The sequence below is a fragment of the Rhinatrema bivittatum genome, chromosome 7 (assembly GCF_901001135.1).
Source record: "Rhinatrema bivittatum chromosome 7, aRhiBiv1.1, whole genome shotgun sequence".
NCBI lineage: Eukaryota > Metazoa > Chordata > Amphibia > Gymnophiona > Rhinatrematidae > Rhinatrema > Rhinatrema bivittatum.
In genome coordinates, this window is record NC_042621.1 from 116,965,341 (window position 1) to 116,987,794 (window position 22,454).

Consider the following 22,454-nt stretch of genomic DNA (forward strand, 5'->3'; position numbering starts at 1 on the left):
AACTATCACAAGAGTGACCGCACTCAGGCCGATACAGTACAGGCGCTAATTTCTGCCGGCGTCGGGGAAGTGTACATAAAAGCAGTAAAAACTGCTTTTCTGTACACCCTCCGACTTAATATCATGGCGATATTAAGTCGGAGGGCCTAAAAGTTTAAAATAATTAAAAAATAAAAAAATAAAATCGGCTCGCGGGTTGAAAACCGGACGCTCAATTTTGCCAGCATCCGGTTTCCGAACCTGTGGCTGTCAGCGGGTTTGAGAACAGATGCTGGCAAAATTGAACGTCGGCTGTCAAACTTGCTGACAGCCACCGCTCCTGTCCGAAAAGAGGCGCCAGGGATGCGCTAGTGTCCCTAGCGCCTCTTTTTTTTTTTTTTTTTTTTTTTTTTTTTTACACCACCGGGCCTAATTTTAATAAATTAAAATACTGTATCGCGCGCACAGGAGAGTGGGCGCTCACCTGCTCTCCTGCGTTTTTACTGTATCGGCCCGATAGGTATCACTATTCAACAAACACTGCACATCAGTTTGGAGTAGAACAGATTTCATTAGTGATGAACTTCTAGTTGATAATATGAACAGCAGTAGCTCTGATTACCATTATAGTGTTGATACTTTTAATACTGCTCATGCTCATGGCACTGTTGCAAGTGAGGAATGAGCAGCCTCCTCTCCAGATTCCAAAATCTTTTCTTGTCTAATCCTGTAATGCATTGCCTGAAATGTTCTTACTGACCATTTTTTTTTTGTTAAGTCTTTATTGCAATTGAACAAAGAGAAAAAGTATACAAACGGGTACAATTAGGTCCTCTAATTTGAGGGCACAATCATCAAACTAACAATTTCAATTTTCCAATTGTACAACTTGTTCAAAAGATATACAATACAATATTTCTTATCTCTTATCCCCTCTCTCCCTCCCCCCTCCCCTCTTCTCGGTTCCTAAAAAAGCACAACTCTTAAAGGAAGGTAAAGAGAGAAAGTTATCCAGTCTTAGGCTACAATTGTGAACTCACATTACAGATAGCTATGGTTGTCTCCGAAGGTGGCATCTCCAGTGAACATTCAAACAAGATGTACCATGGTCTTAATTTATCGAGGAAAGAGATTATTTATTTTATTTGTTTATTTGTTTGTTTTTCTATGCCGATGTTCATCGTACTTATCACACTGGTTTACATAGTAATAGAGGGGTCTATCGATGTAGACTTCCTATTTTACATTGGAGCTTCGCGAGCTTATTGCGCTTTGTAACATTATTTCATTATACATTGTACAATAGACTAGGTAGCTTTTTACATTGAGAATAGTAACTTTTTACAATGAAGTTAGTAACTTTTTGCAGGGACTTTTATGTCCTTTAGCAAAGGATCTTTGTGGTTGTCTGATGATAGGTCTATGTGGAACTATGTATGTGGTATAATGAGGTGGTTTCGATTGTAGGGGTTGACCGCAATGAGGGCTCATGTGGTTCTGTGGGGGGTGTTGTGGGATGAAGTGGGCAGAGGGGGGGGATTTAGTTTGTGTGTGGGGTGGTTGTTGGATATGCCTTAACCTTCAGGAGAGATACCTAACATAGGCGGACCAGGTTGCGTTAAAAGAGGAAACTCAGTCATTTTTAACAGCAGTCAAGGAAGACAAGCAGTATAATCGATGTATATTATCTAGGACTTGAGAGAATGGTGGTGTCCGTTCATGTTTCCAATGGGCAACTACAACCAGTCTAGCCACGAGGAAAACCTGCACACTGAGCTTTCGCTGATGTTTGGTTAAGCCTGGTAGGAGGTGGTTAATCAACACTGAAGCAGTGGCTAGTTGGCGGGGGGAGGGGGGGGGGTGTCAGTTTCCCCAACCAATCAAACACTAGTTTCCAGAAGTCAGTTATCTTGTCACATTGCCACCATATATGTAAAAAAGAACCTAATTCTCCACATTGTCTCCAGTATGTTTATGAGAGGCGTGAGTAGATTTTGTGTAGTCTCTCTGGGGTTAAGTACCAGCGGTATATCATCTTATAACACTGCTCTTGGAGGCGTGCAGATACAGAGCATTTACCAGCAAGCAAATGAAGCCCTGTCCAAACTTTAGGCTCTAAAGCGTAGCCCATCCAGTTGTGTGATGAGGGGGCCTTGTTGGGGGCCAATAGAAGGATACTGTAGATTTTTGATATACTGCCCTTCATGGAATCGCTATTCAAAAAATAATTTTCAGATAAAGATCTTCCTTCATGTAAGGTTTGGGCCCTCTTCAGGGAAACTATAAAATTCTGAACTTGCGCATAAGCCCAAAAGTTGCTAGATCCCATAGTGTAAGATTGCTCCAACTCCTCCTTCGACATCACCCTTCCTAGCTTAAGCATGTGTCCTACCATGAGGACCCCCAACCTCTTTCCAAGGGTTGAACAAGGGGGAGTTATATTCAGGGAATTTTATGTTAGAAAATAGCGCTGATTGATAATAGTGTCCCACCAATTGTTTTTTCCACATATTCCAAACTATGAGTGGTACCAGAGGGTCCAAGGTATGTTACATGTGGATAGCCAAGTTATCCTAGGCTGCCATGGCATATCTTTTAAGGGCATATCTTCAGCTATTGCCTGTTCCAATAGTGTCCATTGTTTTATAGTAAAAATTCATCCCAAGTCTAGCACCACTCTAAACTGGGAGGCTGCATAGTACCAAGCTAAATTAGGCACCTCGAGCTCTCCTGCTTTTTTTGCTTGTATGAGCACCCTCTTTGCTACCCTTGGGGGGGGTCGTTTCCTCCAGAGAAAGTCTAATATCTTCTGCCAGCTTCTAAGTATGGCAGATGTGAGAAATATTGGGAGGGTGGTAAATAGATATAGGAATTTTGGTAATATTGACATCTTAATAATTGCTTTCCTCCCAGATACTGACCATTCTTTAATACCACTTCTGTATCTTTTTATTTCTGCCTGATAACATCAAAGTTTTTATGATAGAAACAGAGTAAAAGAAACCCCTTGATAAACTGGACCATTATGTAAAAAAGGAAGTAAATTTTAAGGAACTCCAACTCTGGAAAGATGTCACTGCTGTCTTCTTTAAGCAAGTCATTGCTTTAGTCATTGGTTCTTGACTGTTTTAAAGGATAGCAAGTTGAGGGTGGCCCCCACCCTTTTTTTTTTTGTCACACGTGTGTGTGAGAGGATAGAGATATCTATATTTCTATCCATATTTCTATATCTATACATACACACACACCCATGTATGTATATGAACCACTCGGAGAACAATATGTGGAACTTTATGAACTGTCTTCATTGGCATTCTCTACTAGCCAGCTTCAGGAATAGTGAAGGGAGTGCTCTCCTCCCACCCCAGGAGAGGCTGAAAGAATTCCCCACTGTAAAACCAATAATTTATTTATTTCCACAGGGCAAGAAAAACAAAGTTTCCACCAGCAAGCAGACATGGGTAGCAACTAACACCCTTTCCAAAGTGGCCTTCCTGCTTATGGTGCTGAGCGAGCGACTGGAGTACCACAATCTAGCTTTCCGCATCGGTATATTTGCATTGGAATTGCAGAGGCCCCCTGCTTCCACCAAGGCCTTGGAGGTACAAGTCTTATTTTAAATGTGTGTTAAAGGTACAAACGGCGAGTTTGTCTATTATGTTGATAATAGACCTCCTGTAGTATGAAAGTATGACTGTTGGATGCTGTGCCCTTTGTTTCTTCCCATACTGGATATTGAAGTCTCATTGGGGACCAGTGTTTAAAATCTGCCTAAGTGAAAATTCCTTCCACTTTCCCCTGCTAAGTGCCTGAGCTTAGGTAACAAAGTCACAAGGTTCCTAAATGTATGTTCCTAAAAACTGAGTGAGCATGGAGGCTGTTAGAATGGGGAATATTTAGGCACCTAGTATTGATCTTCAGCACCAGGTGCAGGGATAGCCATCCTAAATCTAGGTACTATCCCTGTGCCCAGAGCCAGTGATCACTCCCCCTCCCTCTCGCCACCCAACATAATAAAGATCTTTGGAAGCATCCTACACCAGGAAGATCCAGCTGCCACCACCCATGCAAAATCTCCACTTAAATTTCAGAGGGCCTTTGCTGGCAGCATGTACTCATGGTCTAGATGAGGTGCTCAGCCTTGGCTGAAAATTGGCCTGATTATATCTGAGGCGCAATGGATGGTAGAGATTGTTAGCTGGTATACTCTAGAATACTGGCATATCTGCTTTTCTTACATGGGATTCTTGGACCTAAAGTTGGCTTGTTCTGGGAATGTCTGTTAGAACACTGAGCTGAAAAATTTGGAGTCCCCTTGACACATTGTGTGACTTTTATTTAAAGCAGGATTCTCATTATAATGAATCTACTTTTTCTTAGAAAAGAGATTTCATGGCTTCAAGAAAACTTTTCTGAAGTCTCCAGTATTTCTTTAAATTTAATAGGATTTATTTTAACTTCATTGCTGTCTCACCAGAAGGTTTGTTTACATGTGATAATGCAGTATAGTCAGTCTGTAGCAGCATAGGGTGATATGCATGTTTGTATTTATAACAATTCTTGTCTCAGCCCTCTTATTCTTCCCATACATCTCTGAGAAACCAAGTTAAAAAAAAACATAAAATGACACTTACAATTACTGAATGGATTGCTAGACCAATCCCACACTACTGAGGTTTTAATGGTGTTTGTCTTAGAACTTTCCTAGTTTAGTTGGTTTATGCAATATAAATTGGAACAGAGGAAAACGATAACAGATCTTCTAGTCCACCTGTTTAATTTGTTCCCTTTCTGCAGAATGCTATTTATCACTACCATAAGTATTTAAAAGAACCAATGTTTTCTATATTCTGTGCACGTAATCAAAATATAATACATGGAAACAAGTTAAACAATTAAGGGCAATAGAAAATTAACTACTTGAAGTATGCAGTTTAAAACTTTCCAATCTGCCAAGCCAAATCATGCTGAAAAAAACAGCTGTTAGCACTGGTAAATAATTTTTAATCTCTGGTCCAGCTAATGGAGGCAGACCCTATGGTCATCCCTGTCCCTCCTGATGCAACTATTTGCGATACATGGCCCGTATTGGAGGATTTATTGTGGAATACAAATTGAACTTTTTGAGTTATATTCAGATGTTTACATGCTTTGCTGGCTTCACATGAGACTGGATTGCTTGTCAAATCTTCATTAAACTACTGTTTGAGTATCATTGGATTGGAGTCCCTTTGCAAATCATAATTTTACTATGCAGCACATCTTTCCCTTGACTGTCCTTTTTTTTAATTTTATAATCTCACTACTACATACGTGACACAGCCAGTATAGCCTATATTCTTTGCTTCCTACTGATGCTTTCTTTCCATTTTCCATAGTCTAAGGTTTTGAAGTTTATGCTCCTAACTGGTTTGGATTATATATTAAATTAAAAAAAAAAAATAGAAAGCTAAAAGCTATATTTGTTAGAAATAAACAGAGCCTCCAGGTAACCCAAAATAATAAATATAAAACAGGGAAACCAAAATATAAGTTCAACAAAAATGGATCATTCAAAATGTAATGAACTTCAAAATAAGGTGTCAGCAACATTTTTTAAATTTGATATCTTTTTATTTTTTATAAGGTGTCAGCAAGCCTGAAGGCGTGTTCAAGAATTAGGAGCCGCCCGGTCATTTCCGTCATCCACCTTGACAATGTGCTGATGTGCGAATATGGTGGAAAAGTACTTAATTTTTTAAAACAGAGGAAACCTTATTTAAACAATATTAAGTGCATTCAAACAGTCCTGATGACAGGGATCCAAAGGGAAAAGCCCAACACGGCCGGTGTTTCACTTAAGAAAGCTGCTTCAGGGGTAAAAGCGGTAATCCAAAGTATAACATTAGAAACATCGATTCGGAGCAGCAGGTCTCAGCGTTTCAGTATTTAAGGCCATACTCATGTAAATGTTTACTGTGTAGCCTTAATTTCTCTTACTTCCTCTTTTGAGAGATATCAGGTAGAGGTTTTCTATTCTGTAATAAGGAGAAGGCAGATCCTTTGGGAAAATGTACTTCCTGCCTTAAAACAAATTAAGGGGCTACACTCTAGATCTAGCCTGCAATAATTTAATTTAATTGGTTTATATATCTACTCTTGGCAAAGGTAAGTACATAAACAGAAGGAAAACGGGATTTAAAGTTTTACATCTTTAATATTTCTTTCAATGGCTGAAAAAAACCACTACTGTGCTACTTGTGGCAGCAAACAGCTGAGGCTGCTTGGCTTGTCTCCACGGTAACATTGAAACTGAGGAAGTTGCTAAAACCTCAGTCTGTTAAGAAAAATGCAGCTAAGCCTGGGTCAAGTTCACAAGCGAAGCATGAGATATTTTTGTTATCCCAAAATTGTTGATGCCTCTAAAACTGTAGTTGATAGTGATGTAGCTATTTTGAAATCTGCTTGTGCATGTCCCAGTATGCCACAGCAGCAAACTTTTTTTTTTTTTTTTTAAAGTTTGAGCCCCTCATTTTAAATTCCAAAGGAAAGACGACAGATAAGGTCCATTTATGATATCCATACTCGTTCAACAAGCGATTATTCCCAAAACTTAAGTCTTATATTGTGATTTTTGTGCATTACAAAATTAAGGAGAGATATTGGAGACACATGCTCAGGCAGCACCAAAGTCCCAGATAATTTTTCTGTTCTTTCAAACAAATCCTGAAACAGAAAAACGTTTTCATCAGAATCTTCAGAGAAATTTTCCTGTAATGTTTTGTCTTTTAATATAGACATAGAGAAGACTGTGGGAGGGAGTAGTTGATTCCCTTGAGGAGGGAGAAAATATACTCTGACGTTGGTTCTGTAATTTGCCTATTCCATAAAGAGGAGATTTCAGTGTTCAAATCCCAGGTTAATTCAACTTTAAGGTTGTCAGCAAGCAAGATTAAGGAGACCCCCAGCCCGGAATCCAATTATAAAGGATATACACAAGTCACCTACAGCATTTCCCCTTTGTCCAGAAATGTAAAAAATGGTGATATCTGAATAGGAGTTGCTAGAAGCTGGCTATCAACAGATTATATATTAATATAATATACCCTTTGCCATTAGATGCATAAGAGCTCTTATTCCAGCAGCCCCAAGTTGATGCTACGGGTTCAGCTGTAACAAAGAAAACCATCCTTGTGGAAGATGATCCTGCTCTAAAAATCCTTTAGCACAGGAAAATTGAGCTTATATTAAAGCAGCTATTCTCAGTCAATGCCTTTTCTTTTCAAGTAGCTATTTGCACATTTTATGTTGCTAGAGCTCTCCTCTTGTGGATTTAAGTTTGCTGATTATGAGGAGATGGCTAGATTAGAATTATCAGATGGTCTATATGATCTAATTAAGGTTACTTCAAGATCTTTTGCTTTGTCCATAGCAGCTAGAAGACTTCTTTGGCTCCATCATTTGGCGGCAGACTCATGGTCCAAGACATGCCCATGTAAATTACCTTTTAAAGGAAAGCTTTTTAGAGAGGAAATAGAAAAATTGATTAGAAACCTAGGGAAACTAAACCTTAATCTACCAAGCTTAGATTCGGGTGAAATTATCAATTCTATAGAGCCATGACCAATGCAGAGACTCCAGATGTTGCCCTGGTAGACAATTTTCATTCTCAAACACTGAAATCCAAAGGAAAGTCACAGTCTTTACGAGGGGCCAGAATCCACAAGAACAACCACAGTAATTCATAATTCTGCAGATCTTTGATATAACCAATAGGTGGACGTCTAGAGTAACTTTTCAAAGCATGGATCCACATAACAGACCCTTGGATCTTGGATATTAACCAACATAGCTATACATTGGAGCTGGCATATCTAGTAGACGAGACTTTAATGGTGACTCCATGTACTTCATCAACAAAGACGTCTGCCGTATGTCAACCTTAAGAAAATTAATAATGTTAAGAGCAATGTATTCTGTTCCAATGCAGGAACAGCAACAAAGTTTTTGGTTCAGTATATTTTCTAATATCACAAAAGGATGGCTCTTTCAGACCAATTCTGGATTTAAAAGGGGTGAACAAAAGATCAATGGTCCCTTATTTTTGAATAGAGACACTTTGTTTAGTCATACCATGTCTGGAAAGGCAAGTATCTGAAATCACTGGATCTTACAGAGGCATATTTTCACATCCCTATAAGAGAGAACCATCAGAATTATCTCCGATTTTGCATAACCGGGAAACATTTTCTTTCTGTAGCACTCCCTTTTGGTCTGACAACTGCTCCCAGAACATTTACCAAAGTAATGGCTGTTGTAGCTGCATTTCTAGGAAAAGAAGAGAGATTGGTATACTCATATCTGGACAATTGATTGTTCAGAGCCATATCTCATTCAGAAAGAATCCTAGTGTTAGGGTTTCTGGAGTTAGGGACCCCCACTTGAGTGGCACGGAGACAGCAAAGTAATCTTACAGCCAAGTCTCAGCCCTATGTAACCCAGCCTTGCCAGCGGTCTTCTGCCTAGCCAGCCCCCTCCCTCTCAGGTTGAGCCCTTGGGTTCTGGGGGCCAGTAGGTCTTTGCATTGGCAGTACATGGTAGTGAGTCTGTACAGGCTGGAACCAGACTAGGCAAGGCTTGGGCCAAGGCAAGGATGAAGTCAAGGTAAGACTGGGTAGGACCTGGAACTAGACAAGACACAGGCTGAGGCAAGGACAGGACTGGTATAGGTAAGACTGAACAGAAAACTTAGAACAAATAGGACTGGCAAGGTATGACAAGACTATCAAGGGACAAGGCAGATTAAGGCAGGACTTTAGACAAAACAGACAAGGATAACACCAGCAGAGAACATATGAGCCTGAAGGCAACAAGGCAGGAGCCTGAAGACACTAGGCTACAGGATGGTCTGGATAGGCCCCAAGGCAGGATACTAGACAGAGCAGGCCTGAAGGCCTCAAGAAAAGGCACAGCAAGGCAAGAAGGCCCATAGGCCACAAGGCAAGGAACAAGGGGTCTGGTCATGGAGCCAAGAGTGACACCATGAGAAGATGATACACTGGCAAGGCTGGGTTACATAGGGCTGAGACTTGGGCATGGCAAGTGCATCGAGGAGGAGCTTAGAAGGCTAGTGGTGAGGCTTACTGAGGGGGGCCTCTGCTGATAGGGGAGTGTCATTACAAAAGGCAGCAAAGTTGAATGTGGCTGCGTTGCAGGTGAAATCCTAACACCTAGTTTTGAACTGAGTGGTAAAATTACTAGAAAGTTTAGGTTGAATAGTCCACTTAGGAAAAGCAGTCTCCAGCCAACCCAGTCAATAGAATATCTGGGAGCACAGTTTATTATCAGAGGGTTATGTCAGTCTCATTTCCAAAAGAATCATAAGGATTGTGAATCTTTATTTTATCGACTGCTCTGCTAGCACCAAGAGCTTGGGATTAACTTTAATTACTAGGAACCATGGCAAAAACCATAAGCCTAGTACTATGGTCCAGAGCCCTCATGAGACCTCTTCAGTTTGTGCTTCTGTCATAATGGAAATTTTAAATTCAAAATTGAGCATCAGCTCCCCCTTCCAATTTTGGTAAGAAAATCTTATTTGGTCAAAACAAGCAAATCTAGAGAAAGGGATCATGCTGTTACCTCTAACATGGATATTAATAACCACAGATACAAGTTTAGTGGGTTGGGGAGCACACAACCAGAATCTGTATGTTCAAGGCCTGTGGACTCATGCGGAAACATTTTGGGCAATAAACCATCTAGAGACAAGAATAAGATTGCCATTACTTTACTTTCTTCCTGTCCTAAAAGGAAGGCTGTAAGATTACTTTGCAACAATATGACAGTGGCATGCATAGAAAAACGAGGAAGAACTCTGAGTCGAGGGATATTTGAGGAGATAATCTTCTTTTCAAATGGGTAGAAAGAAATCTTTTGTGGATATCTGTAATTCATACAGCAGGTCAAGACAACACATAAGCCGATAATCTCAGCAGGAGTACCCTGGATCCAGCAGAGTGGTAGCTTAGCCAGAAGGCATATCGGGGAAATAGATTGAAGGGTCAACCATCAAATAGATCTAATGGCAATTTGCAAAAATGCAAAGGTAAAAATTTTACAGCAAACGAGTTAGACAGCAAAGTAATAGATGTTCTAGTACAACCGTGGCCAAAGTGGAGTTAATGTGTGGTTTTTCTCCATAACCATTGTTAGGACACACTCTAAGGAAAATAGAGGAGAAAGCAAAGTAGTGCTAATGGCTCCAGATTGGCCCATGAGACCATGGTATGCAGATCTAATAAGATTATCAGTCAATGAAACCCTACGTTTACCAGGAGTCAAAAGATTTCTATATCTGGGACCGATACTAATGAATGCCCCATCACCATTTTCCCTTATGGCATGGCTTCAAAAAGCCAGGAAAAATTCCACATCTTTGGCATGTGTTCATTTGTTGCATTCCTTTGAGTCACATTGTAAACTTAATTTATTAGTACCTTGCCAGGCAGAAATTTTAGATATTTTCTTTCTTTTAGAAAGGTTTAGCGCTTAATTCATTAGAGGTACAAGTAGCAGCAATTTCTTGTTTCAGAAGCAGAATTAAAGGGCTTTCAGTAGCTGCTCATGCAGATGTTTCCCAATTCTTAAAGTATCCTGGATAGGCCCCAAGGCAGGATACTAGACAGAGCAGGCCTTGGGGCCTGCCCTTTTAGAGCAGTAATTCCATAATGGAATTTAAATCTATTATTAAGCTCCTTTTGAACCAATAAAGCAGATTTCATTAAAGATTTAACTTTGAAAAGTCGTCTTAGTATCAATAACATCAGCAAAACGTACAAGCAGAAATTCAGGCATTAGCTTGTAGACATCAATTTTTCAAATTTACTGCAGATTCAATAATGATTATTCCACTACCATAATTTTTACCAAAAATAATTTCTGCCTATCATCTAAATCAGACAATTGTTCTGCCAGCATTCACAAAAGTCGAATATAAGAGAAGATAGTTTCTTAAAATACTAAGTTGTATAATGAAGCCTTATATAATATTTAGAGATCACAAATCCTTTTTGAAAATCAGATTGTTCATATTTGGAGGTCCATGTAATGGTGAGGCTCTTTCCAGAGCTACCATAGCAAGATGGATAAAGGAAACAATTTCTTCAGCCTTTATGTTGCAAGATGGACATGCTCCAGAAATAATCAGAAGCCCATTCAACAAGAGCACAGTCATCTTGAGGCAGAAGTAGGTGCAGTAAGCCCTACAGATATTTGTAAAGTGGCCATGGACCAACATGGAAATTCATTTACTAAGCATTACAGACTGGATGTTCTCACAAGACAGGATGCTGCTTTTTGGTGCTAGTGTCCTTAAATTGGGTTTAACATCCTCCCACTCACAGCAGTTGGGCTTTGATACTTCCCAATCATTCTGAACTGGTGTAGCAGAAAAGAAAGGAGAAATTTTGATCTTAACCTGATAATTTCCTTTTCTTTATTTCTGTTACACCAGAAACCTACCTAGGAAGATGATTAAAAAAAAAAAAAAAAAAAAAAAATCGAGAGGTCAATAAGAGTATATTCTTTGGGAAAAATATTTTTATGAAGGAACTTCTTAATAAATTTTTTAACATTTTAATTTCTAAGCTATTTCAGTATTTTTGCATTTATTATTTAGTTTTCAGTTTGCTTTATCAGAAGAATGCTGGCTATACTGCTTGTATATGTCACGTTTGTATTAGTGATATATAAAAAAAAAATAAAAAGCAATCTCTGCCTCTGTCAGCTGGAAGAGGGATTTTGTATTAACAGCTTAGATGGAACAGGCTTTTATGGGACAAGGGTGAGCCTTCCTTCACAACTTCTTGGGCTGTTTTCCCCTATTATATAGTGATGCACCAAGATTTTGAAATGTAGTTTGTGCCCTGGGAGCTTTGAGCTGCTATTGCTGTATTGTACCAGGTGCAGTTGCTGCCCGAGATACTTTCTCCTTGCAGAGCTGCACCATAGGATGCAGGGCAATTTGCTCATTTTTTTAAAATCTCATGATCCAATTAGATATGGATCATGAGACTTTCTATTCATGGATCATAAGTTTTCTATTCACTTCTTCACAACTAAAAATCTTCTGCACTTATCCTATGCTGCTTGTATTCTGCAATTGTTTATACCATCACTTCCACTGGGAGATTGTTTCATGAACATAAACTGTGCCATGCTAGATCAGATGTCTATGGAGCCCAGCAACTCATTCCCAGAAGTAAGTGGAGGCTAATAATGTTAGGTCAGTTATTAGCCAGATAGTCTATCTTCCAGAAACTTGTCCAGAAATGTTTTAATCCCAATTATAATAACTTGACCACATTTTTTGGCAACAAATTCCACAGCTTTATTGTATGTTGACTGAAAGTGCTGTCCTAAATTTATTTTAAATCTACCAGTTAGTTTCATGGAATGTTCCCCTAGTCCTATTTGCAAGGGTAAATAAGTGTTCCATATTGACGTGTTCCAGGCCACTCATAATTTTATAAACTTCGATCATATCCCCTCTGTCGCCTCTTCAAGCTGAAGAGCCCTAATCTATTTAGCTTTTCTTCATAAGGAGCCATTCAGTCCCCTTTATATTTTTGTTCCCCTTCTTTGTACCTTTTTAAGATTTGCTATATATTTTTTGAGATGGGACAACAGGAGCTGCACACAATATTTGAGGTGCAATCACACCATAGATTTATAAGGAGGCAATATAATATTCTTAGTGTTGTTTTCCATTCCTTTCCAGTATGTTCACAATGATGCAAGATCCTTTTCCTCAGTAGTAATTTCTGATATGAACCTCAGCATTGTGTACATATAGTTAAGATTATTTTGTGTATAATTTTTTTTGTACTGGTTCATGTTCAGTTTCATCAGTTATTTAGATGTCCAATTCTCCAGTCTTTCAAGGTGGGCCTGCAATTCCTTAGTATGCTCCTGTATTAACTACTTTGAATAATTTTATATCATCCCCATGTTTGATCACATCACTCATTGCTCCTCTTTCTAAATCATTTATGAATGTTAAGCATCCCTAAAAAAGTTTGAGAAACTTTTATTCAGTCCCATCCCCACAATTGTGTACTTGGACATCAGCCCCATACGTGAAGTAGCTTCATATGGTCATAAAATAAGAGTATAAGAAATGTCATGAAGGATCAGACCAAGGTCCATCAAGCCCACCATCCTGTCTTTCACAGTAGCCTGTCAGGGTTACAAATACTCAATAGATTCCAAAAAATAGATCTATTTCTTGTTACTCCCAGGGATACCTGGCTAATACTTTATGGACTTCTTCCAGCACCTTGTCCAAATCTCTCTTAAATTCAGCTATGCTAGTTGCCTTGACTCCACAGCTTGATTTGTGCTGAGTGAAACAATTACTTTCTGTGCATTATTTTAAATTTAATTAAATTATAAACAGTGTTTGGATCCTGTGTGGATGAAAAGCTGTATGCACTGAAATGTTCTGCATGCTTTAATAAATGCAACCTGTTATTGAGTTAAGACAATTGATGGTGGCTTGAGTGTTTTGATAATGGTGGCATGGTACCATTTCCCCCTGTGTAGGTGAAACTGGCTTACCAGGAATCTGAGGTGGTCTCTCTTTTGAAGAAGATCCCATTGGGCTGTAATGAGATGAACACCATTCGTGGGAGGGCAGAAGAGCTAAGGGATGGAACGCTATGTGACTACCGGCCTGTGCTGCCTCTTATGCTGGCGAGCTTCATCTTTGATGTCTTGTGTACCCCAGGTAACCATACTATGTGCTGTAGAGAGCTCTTGTTTTTATTAGAAGTCATAATTTCCAAGGCAGGCCTTATATTCCCCTAATCATTGATGCACTGTGACCTTAAGCTAGTCTCGCTATCTCATGGTCCTCCATGTACTCAACTACAATTGGCTCATTGTTCCTGTTCTTGTCCCTTTCACAGAGTGCCATATAGACCAGTCATTATATCAGGTCTTTTACCCCAGAAGCTGTGGCATGCGTATTTCTAAAGTGTTAGGATGCAGTGCACTTTGACATTATTTCTTTGTCAGTCTTTTGTAATTCTGACCTCATTCATCTTTGCTTCTGTCATCTCCCATGCATCCTCCTACAACTTGTTCCTTGTTAATCTGACTGAATAAGTGTTTCATCCTGGCCCCGCACTGGTTAAGCATACAAACTTAAATGTATGTGAAAGGACAGTAAGTGTGTATTCCTGGCATTTTGGACTCAAAGCAAAGAATATGTGCACATTGAATGCATACATGGCATGTCACACTTTGGAGGAGGGGGAGTGTGTGCGAATACTTGATGCTCTCATGTCTTGCACAAGTAGGGAATGTGAGTGATCGTATCAATCCTATATTCTTTTCATATGCTCAGGTTTACTCTGTTGACTGCGTAGAAGGGCACTGACATTTCCTTGCCTTCATCCTATTGATCCTGACTTGCTTCCTTTCTGAGACTTGGCCTCTGTTGCTGTGACTGGATAGCAAGGACTGGACAAAGGTCTTTGACATACCTCTGCTGAAAATCCCAGGCTGAAGAATACATTCAGAAATCGGGGCTTAAGATGTGATTTCCCTTTCTGTCCTCTGATTGTGGAGTGCACCAGTTGCTAAGGATGGTGTGATTTATAATGGAGAACATTTTATCCACTCCTTTAGGTTTTATATGGATAATTAGGATTTGAGTTTGTTTAAAAGATATATTTACTCCGTCAAACCTCAGCAGAGCTGCAGTCCCCTCAGGAGACTGAGCTACTGTATTGCAGTGATGGTAAAAATGATAAAGCATTTAATAGTCCTCAGCCAGCCAGAACTTTTGATTAAGAAAAAAAAGTTTGAGGCTCTTTTTAGACAAGATTTGTAAACGTTTTTTTAATCTGAGAGTAAGGGTGGTGGTTAGCCTAATGATATAACTGTTAGTGCCATGTCAGTGATTGCCAGTCTGCAGCAAGGAAAATGCAGGAAGCTAGGATATCACTTCTTGTCCTGTCCTGGTTATTTGAATCTGTCCCATTGCATTGTGGTATTTATAGTCCTCCTACTTCCATTTACAATTGCAACTGTATCTCCGTGCACAGAAAGGGATATCAAAACGTCAGGATAGGCCTAAAGTGTTCCTACAGAAACTGGGTCACACATTCCTAGGTAAGCCATTAAGTCTAAATTATTGCTTAAAGAAATCTATATTGGTAAAGCTGGTAAGATAAGCATGGAAAACTTCTAAGCTAGTCCTTCATTTAAATCCAAATGCCATGTTTTTGCCTCTTTGTGATAATTTATAGGTCAATTCATCTATTTTGTCACTAGAAAGCAGCCAGAGGTGAACAGCTATTTGGGAAAGCCAGCAAATAAAAATGTTTGCTATTCAGACTTGGAGTGGAGATTTTGCAGGATGTCAAATAGCAGTAAATAGGAACATTTAATGAAGCATTTCAGGCCCACCTATCTTCAAGGCACATAGTGTATTAGCTACCTCATCCCTTTTCTGATACGCAAAGTTGTTCTGGTGACATTAGTTATCTTTGGAAGGCAGAGAAACCACATTGAGTATTCTTCGACTGTGATGTCAGCATGATCTAGTGGCAAAATGTCTAAAAATACATGACCACACTGCATCATCTGTGTTCTCACTGAAATGGTGGAAGCTATGAATATATCACTAGCACCACAGAATACATAGGGAGAGGTTAGAATAAAGTGACCAGATTTATGGTGTTCAAATTTGGGACACCATTTGGGGGAGGAGTGGTTATCTGGTGGATTCTCCCCATGGAAATTTCTAGTAATCTGCTCAAAATATGCCTGAAAAGCATACACTTTGAATTTTGAAACCACTAAATATTTCAACCCTAATACAAAGCCTTGGTGCCGGCAGCTTTGTCCTACATACCCCCTTGATACCTTTCTTCTCTCCTGCTTATTACAGAAAAAATAGTTGTAGTCAGATACATAAGGAAGCATGGCCTCTGGCAAAGAACTGATATATCTGGAGACAGAATTGTCTGTTTCCTGCTACCCTCTGGGAGGAGCCAGTTGCCAGAGTACACACAGCGGTCATTGCTTTCATCTCAGCAAACAAACTGAGGGTGGACTATATTAGAGGCCATTGGGCCACACAACATCCTCACAGAGCTGAGAGATGAGCACTCTGGTGCGCTGCCGGCGTCCATTTTCCGAACCCGTGGCTATCAGCGGGTTTGAGAACCGACGCCGGCAAAATTGAGCGTTGGCTGTCAAACTCGCTGACAGCCGCTGCTCCTGTCAAAAAAGAGGCACTAGGGACGCAGTCACTGGAGTATCTCTGTGTTGGTTTGACATGAAGCAGGGCAGGGTGTTCCTGCCGGAGAGCCATACTCAGAAGCTGATGGCGCAGGTGCGTCTATTGACTAACACGATACAACAGCCAGCGTGGTCTTTTCTACAGATACTCTGAATAATGGCAGCGACTCTAGAGGTGGTGCTGTAGGTGAGGGCACATATGCATCCTCTTCAGCGCACTCTGCTGTCTCGTTGGAGCCCACAGTCTCAGGCCTGTTCAATTCGGTTCCATCTGCTGATGGAGATCTGCATGCACTTGCAGTGGTGGTTGCAAGTGGATCATCTAAGAAAGGGGGTTTCCCTAAGGTCACCGGACTGGCTAGTACTCTCATCAGATGCAAGACTCCAGGGTTGGGGAACACATTGTCAGGAGGTGGCAGTGCAAGGGCACTGGAATGCAGAAGTGTTTCTCCGGAGCATCAGTCAGCTGGAAGCCCGTGCCATCCATTTGGCATGCTTGTGATTCGGCGACAGATTGCAAGGTCAAGCGATTCGAATAATGTTGGATAATGCAATGACAGTGGCTTACATCAATCTCCAGGGAGGAACCAAGAGCCAGCAAGTGTCGCAGGAGATAGCCCAACTGATGGAATGGGCAGAAGTTCATCTTCAGGAGATCTCAGCATTACACATTGTGGGAAAAGACAATGTAAGAGCCAACTTTTTCAGCAGACAGTCTGGATCCAGAAGAAAGTGAATTGTCAAACTAGGCATACCAGCTCATAATGGATCACTGGGGCCTTCCATTTATGGACCTGCTGGCAGCTTCTCACAATGTGAAGGTTCCTTGCTTTTTCAGTCGCAGGAGAGGTCTCAGAGAGATCAAAAGTCCTTGGACATCAATGCCCTCATGCAGGAGTGGCTGGAGGGTAAGCTACTGTATGCCCTTTCCCCATGACCTATGTTGGGAAGAATGATTCGGAGGATCGAGAGTCACACAGGGGTGATGCTCCTGGTGTCACCAGATTGGCCCAGGAGACCGTGGTATGCAGATTTGTTGAAGACTCCTGATGGACTCTACCCTCCAGTTTCTGGCTCACAGGAATCTGCTATGGCAGGGGTCTGTTCTTCATCAGGATCAGACTCTATTTTGTCTTACGGTATGGCCTTGAGAGGGCTTGGTGGCTGAAGCGTAGATATTCTGCTGTGGTGATTGCCACCTTGCTATGAGCAAGAAAGTTCTCCAATTCCTTAGCCTATGTGCAGGTTTGGCGAGTGTTTGAGGGGTTCCTCTTCGTTCAGTTAAGATCCCACTCATTTTGGAATCTTTGCAGGCTGGATTGAGTAAAGGATTAGCCCTTAGTTCATTAAAGGAACAGGTGGCGGCCCTTGCTTGTTTTTGAGGTCCAATGAATGGTGGACCCTTGTCAGCTCATCCAATCATGGCCTGTTTCTTAAAAGAAGTGAAGCACTTTTATCTTTCCTTGTAGTTACCAGTGCCTTTTTGGAATCTTAATCTGGTTTTGGATTGTTTGGCTTTTCGACCAATGCATAGTTTTTTCCTTGATGTTACTGACCTTGAAAAAGGTGTTTCTTATGGCAGTTCAGTACATAAGGTTTCCGAACTGCAGGCCTTGTCTTGCCGGGAGCCCTTTCTGCAGGTGACTCCAGGGGGCGATGCAGCTGCATACTGTTCCTTCATTTTTGCCAAAAGTGGTCTCAGATTTTCACTTGAATCAGTCAATTTCCCTGCCTTCTCTGGACAGGGAAAAAGATGTGGAAGAATATCGCTTGTTACAGCCCTTGGATGTCAAGAGGTATTGGAGGTTTCTAAAACTCTTGGAAGACAGATTTCCTTTTTGTTCTCCATGGGGGGAGTAAACAGGGCTAAAGTAGCCCACTGGATTAAAAAAGGTAGTCACAGCCACGTATGTGGATGCTGAGCAGCCATTGCCTAGTCATGTTAGGGCTCATTCCACTAGGGCTCAGGCAGTGTCATGGGCGGAGGTTAGATTGTTGTCTCCCATCGACATTTACCAAGCTGCAACGTGGTCCTCCTTATTATGCACCTTTTCCAGGCATTACTGACTAGATGTGCAGGCCCGGGAAGAGACCACCTTTGCGCGTACGGTGTTGATCAAATCGCGGGCAGCCTCTCGCCCTGTTTAGGAGGAGCTTTGGTACATCCCACTGGTTCTGGATCCACCTCTCCTTATGCTAAGGAAGGAGAAATTACTACTTACCCAATAATTTCCTTTTCTTTAATAAGGACAGGTAGATCCATCTTCTCATCCTTGTTTGCCAGATGGTTCTGTTATGGTCCTCTTGTGTGATTGTGTGTTCCTGGGTTTAGTGTTATTCCAGTCCCTAGACTAGTGTAATGACACTCCTCGTCTGAGCTCAGTGTTGTCCTGTTGGCTGAGTGCTAGAATGGTTATCTGTTAATAATCAAGTTTTGTTAGTTTCTCCACAGTTGGCTTATGCAGAGAATACTGTCAGACTGTCATTGCAGGGGTATATATACCATGATGTCAGCTTTGTTCTGTCTCCATCTGCTGATAAGAGGTACATAACTCACTGTTTCTGGATCCACCTGTCCTTTTTAAAGGAAAAAGAAATTATCAGGTAAGTAGTAATTTCTCCTTTTCTAGTATTATGTTTGACCTTTGTTGTTATAATGGCATCTTCAATTAAACTACTTGCACACATTGGTCACAATGTGTTGTCCCTCCAACAAGTCAAAGATAATTGAGGTTTCGCAAAGCTGTTTTGTTTTTATCTGCAGTCAAGACTCTACTTAAATTCTCTATTATAAAGAAATATTGGTACATTGTTAGAATCATCCTTTGACATTGCTATTAGAAATTAATGTAGAGTTGGGATATCCTTGTCATTCCTATAGATTTGTGCGATACTCATACAGAAGACACATTTGTCAACTTAGTGACGTAAGTTGCAAAATAACTCAAGAGTGCACTCTAGGGATTTGTTTTGTTTTTTTGTTTGTTTTTCACCTGGCAGTTTCTTCCTGCATCTTTGTAATTCTAGCTAAATTGGAACTAGGGCTTGGGTCTGGCACCATGAGCCTTCATTCACAACCTTCTGGAGATGTTTCTCCCATTTTTTTTTTTATTATCTTCTTTTTAACCCTAATGTACCTAGCTGAATCATTGCAGTGTGACAGTCTTCAGCTGGGGGGGTCTCCCTTCAGAATCCTGCAATTATGAGCCCTGAAGAATGGTATTGCATTTAACAGAACTCCCTTTGGAGCCCTCTCCACAACAGGCAGAAATCATTCTTGTAGACCTTTCCTTCCCAGAATCTGTTCAGGGAATGGCTATGGCCATTCCCTTTGATTTAGAGGGTATAGAAGAATTCAAGCTTCCTTGTATTGGGTTCCTCAAGTATCTCTAAGGCAGTTGGTGTCAGTATCTGTCCAGCCTCTTCTACAGGATGTACATAAAATGATGGGGACAATTCCAGCTGTGCTCCCAATTCTAAAGAGGGGAGCTGGCTGTTTTCTCTGGATTTGAAGAGATATATTCAAGTCACAGGAAAATAGATTTGTAGTAGGGATAAGGTACTTCCAATACTGTGTTCTGCTTTTTCGTTTAGCCTGGACTCTATGGGTGTTCACAAAATGCTGAGGCATATTTGTTTCCCTACTCTGATAGTTGACTGATCAAGACCACATCTCATGCAGAACAGATGGGGGGGTCTGAGGTGTGGTAGAGAGCTTCCCCCTGCCTGCCAGTTAGTCTGGGGGATGAGAGAGTTTCCTTCCTTGCCAATCTGTGCATGGTGGTGGGGGGAGGGAGGGGGGAGAGGGAGAAAGTACACTCTGCATTCCAATCTGGGGAGGGGGGGGGGGAGAGTTTACACACGTGAAGCCTTATCTTATTGTGACCAGAATTCAAAAGTTTCCACGTATGTCACTGAGTGGTCTCTGGAACAGGGCATGATGAACACAATCTTCCTAGAGCGGTGCCTACCCAAAGTGGATCAATTTGTGACGATTATGAACAGAAATGTACCAGTCTTCTCCAGGAGGAAATCAGAAGGCAGGCTAGCAACAGATGCCTTCTCCCTTCATTGAATGGCAAAAATGATGAAGGGGGATGGAACGGCTCCCCTATGAGGAAAAGCTAAAGAGGGTTAGGGCTGTTCAGCTTGGAGAAGAGATGGCTGAGGGAGGGGGTGGGGGATATGATAGAGGACTAAAAAAGCGGGAGAGGACTAGAATGGGTAAATGTGAATCTGTTATTTATGTGCTCAGATAATACAAGGACTGGGGGGCACTCCATGAAGTTAACAAGTACCATATTTAAAACAAATCGAAGAAGATTTTTTCACTCTGTGCACAGTTAAGTTCTGGAGTTCATTGGCAGAGCATGTGGTTAAGGCAGTTAGTGTAGCTGGTTTTAAAAAAGGTTTGGTTAAGTTCCTGGAGAAGTCCATAAACTTCTATTAATCAAATTGACTTGGGGAATAGCCACTGCTTTTACTGGTATTAGTAGCATGGGATTTATTTACCATTTGGATATTTGTGAGGTACTCGTACACTAGATTGGCCACTGTAGGAAACAGGATGCTGGGTTTGATTGATCTTCAATCTGACCCTGTTTGGCAACTTCTTATGTTCTTATGAGGTCAGGTCTCATGTTCATGTATCCTCCAATACACCAGTAACGAGACCCTTGGTAAAATTCAGAAGGGGCCAGGAAACTGATTCTCTTACCTTCGTTTTGGCCAAGATAGATTTGGCTGCTTTTTTTTTTTTTTTTTTAATCCAGAATTTCCTCCTTTATCCTTTTCTTCCAGCTCCCATCAGAACCAGGTCTGGGATCTGGCACCATGAACCTTCATTTTCAATTGAGGGATTTTCCCCCCAAACTTACTCAGTCCTGTCATTGCAGTGACCGTCTTTAGCTGGGGCCATATACCAGATGTCCTCCTGAGATCAGGGGCTTTAAATCCAGCCTCTAGGTATCACCATTTTGTGATATACTATGAATTCTTTTCCCCACAGCATCCCCAGTCCTACTGACATGGAATGGCAATCAACCCCAAGATTGATTGCCAGAGCCAATGGGCCCTGGCTTCCTTCTTTTCAGGAGTTATCCCTTGGTAAATCAATCAAACTGGGAGTTTCCTCAGCAATGATCATGGCAGTAATAGGGATCACTGATGCACTCAACATCCAGTCTGTAGCCCTCAGCCTGGATTTTGAGGAAAATGATTGGATTCTTTGGTTCCTCCAATAGTTTCCAGACTGGAATCCAGTATAAGGTCCTATGATTTCAAATGGAGATTTGCCATCTCTAGGGACCTTCGTTTTCAGTTTTTATTTTATTTTTTCCTGGGAATGTAACACTGTTTGTTATAATGAGAACAAAAATATTTACCTAGTGAAATGACATTTTTTCCACCAATTTCTCCTGTCTTTGTCTTTATTATAATAGACACAGATAAATTCCCAGGAAAAATAAAAACTGAAAATTAGGATCCTTCCCTTATACCAGATGGCCAGGGACCTTCGATAGTTTTTCCAATTAATTATCTAAACTAAACTACCTGACAGCTGTATCTGGTAAATGGCAGCTTGGCAGTTTCCCTATAATTCCAGTTGTACATAGGGTCTCAGTTTTACTGTTTATTATTTTGCTCAGTTATGTTTTTATTTGAACTCTTCATATAATTTACATAGCCTAAAAATAAATACGTTAGAAGTTTTGAGCCAAAAAATGAAACTAAGAGCCATGTTTCTGACTTTCATTTATCCTCTGAAAGAACCGAGTAACCTCAGTTTGCCGTGGTTTTCCCCAAACCCATCTGGTTCACACCTCCAAGAAACCAAATAAACTTTGTGGCTAGAAATTCATTTTGGAATGCAGCCTGCACACACACAGTCCAATGTGATCATTCTGTCTAGCAATGAGTAGAATATATGCAAGCCTTGAAGTACTTTTTAGAGTGCATAGCGTGATTCTGTTAGTTACATTTAGTGCTTTATATACAGTAAGCTAAGCATATAAACTTTATGAACCGGTTTGTGTTTATCTGGTCTGATTATGCACATTAGACCAAGGCAGCAGACGAGGGAGGGGGCCCTCAGTCATGCTGATACCCTGTATCTGTTGAGAAAGGTCAAGGTTTGCCAAGATATTTTGAGACTATGTACCTAAATTTCTTGCCTTATATTT

General features: G+C 40.7%; 1 protein-coding gene across 1 annotated transcript in view; it reads left to right on the forward strand.

Moving 5' to 3' along the window:
* Nucleotides 1-22,454, forward strand: part of ZSWIM8 (zinc finger SWIM-type containing 8) — a 328,217-nt gene that overhangs the window by 171,204 nt on the left and 134,559 nt on the right. The window contains exons 13-14 of the mRNA XM_029608976.1: nt 3,402-3,581; nt 13,564-13,747. Coding sequence (XP_029464836.1) covers nt 3,402-3,581; nt 13,564-13,747 — 364 coding nt within the window. The remainder of the gene's footprint in view (nt 1-3,401; nt 3,582-13,563; nt 13,748-22,454) is intronic.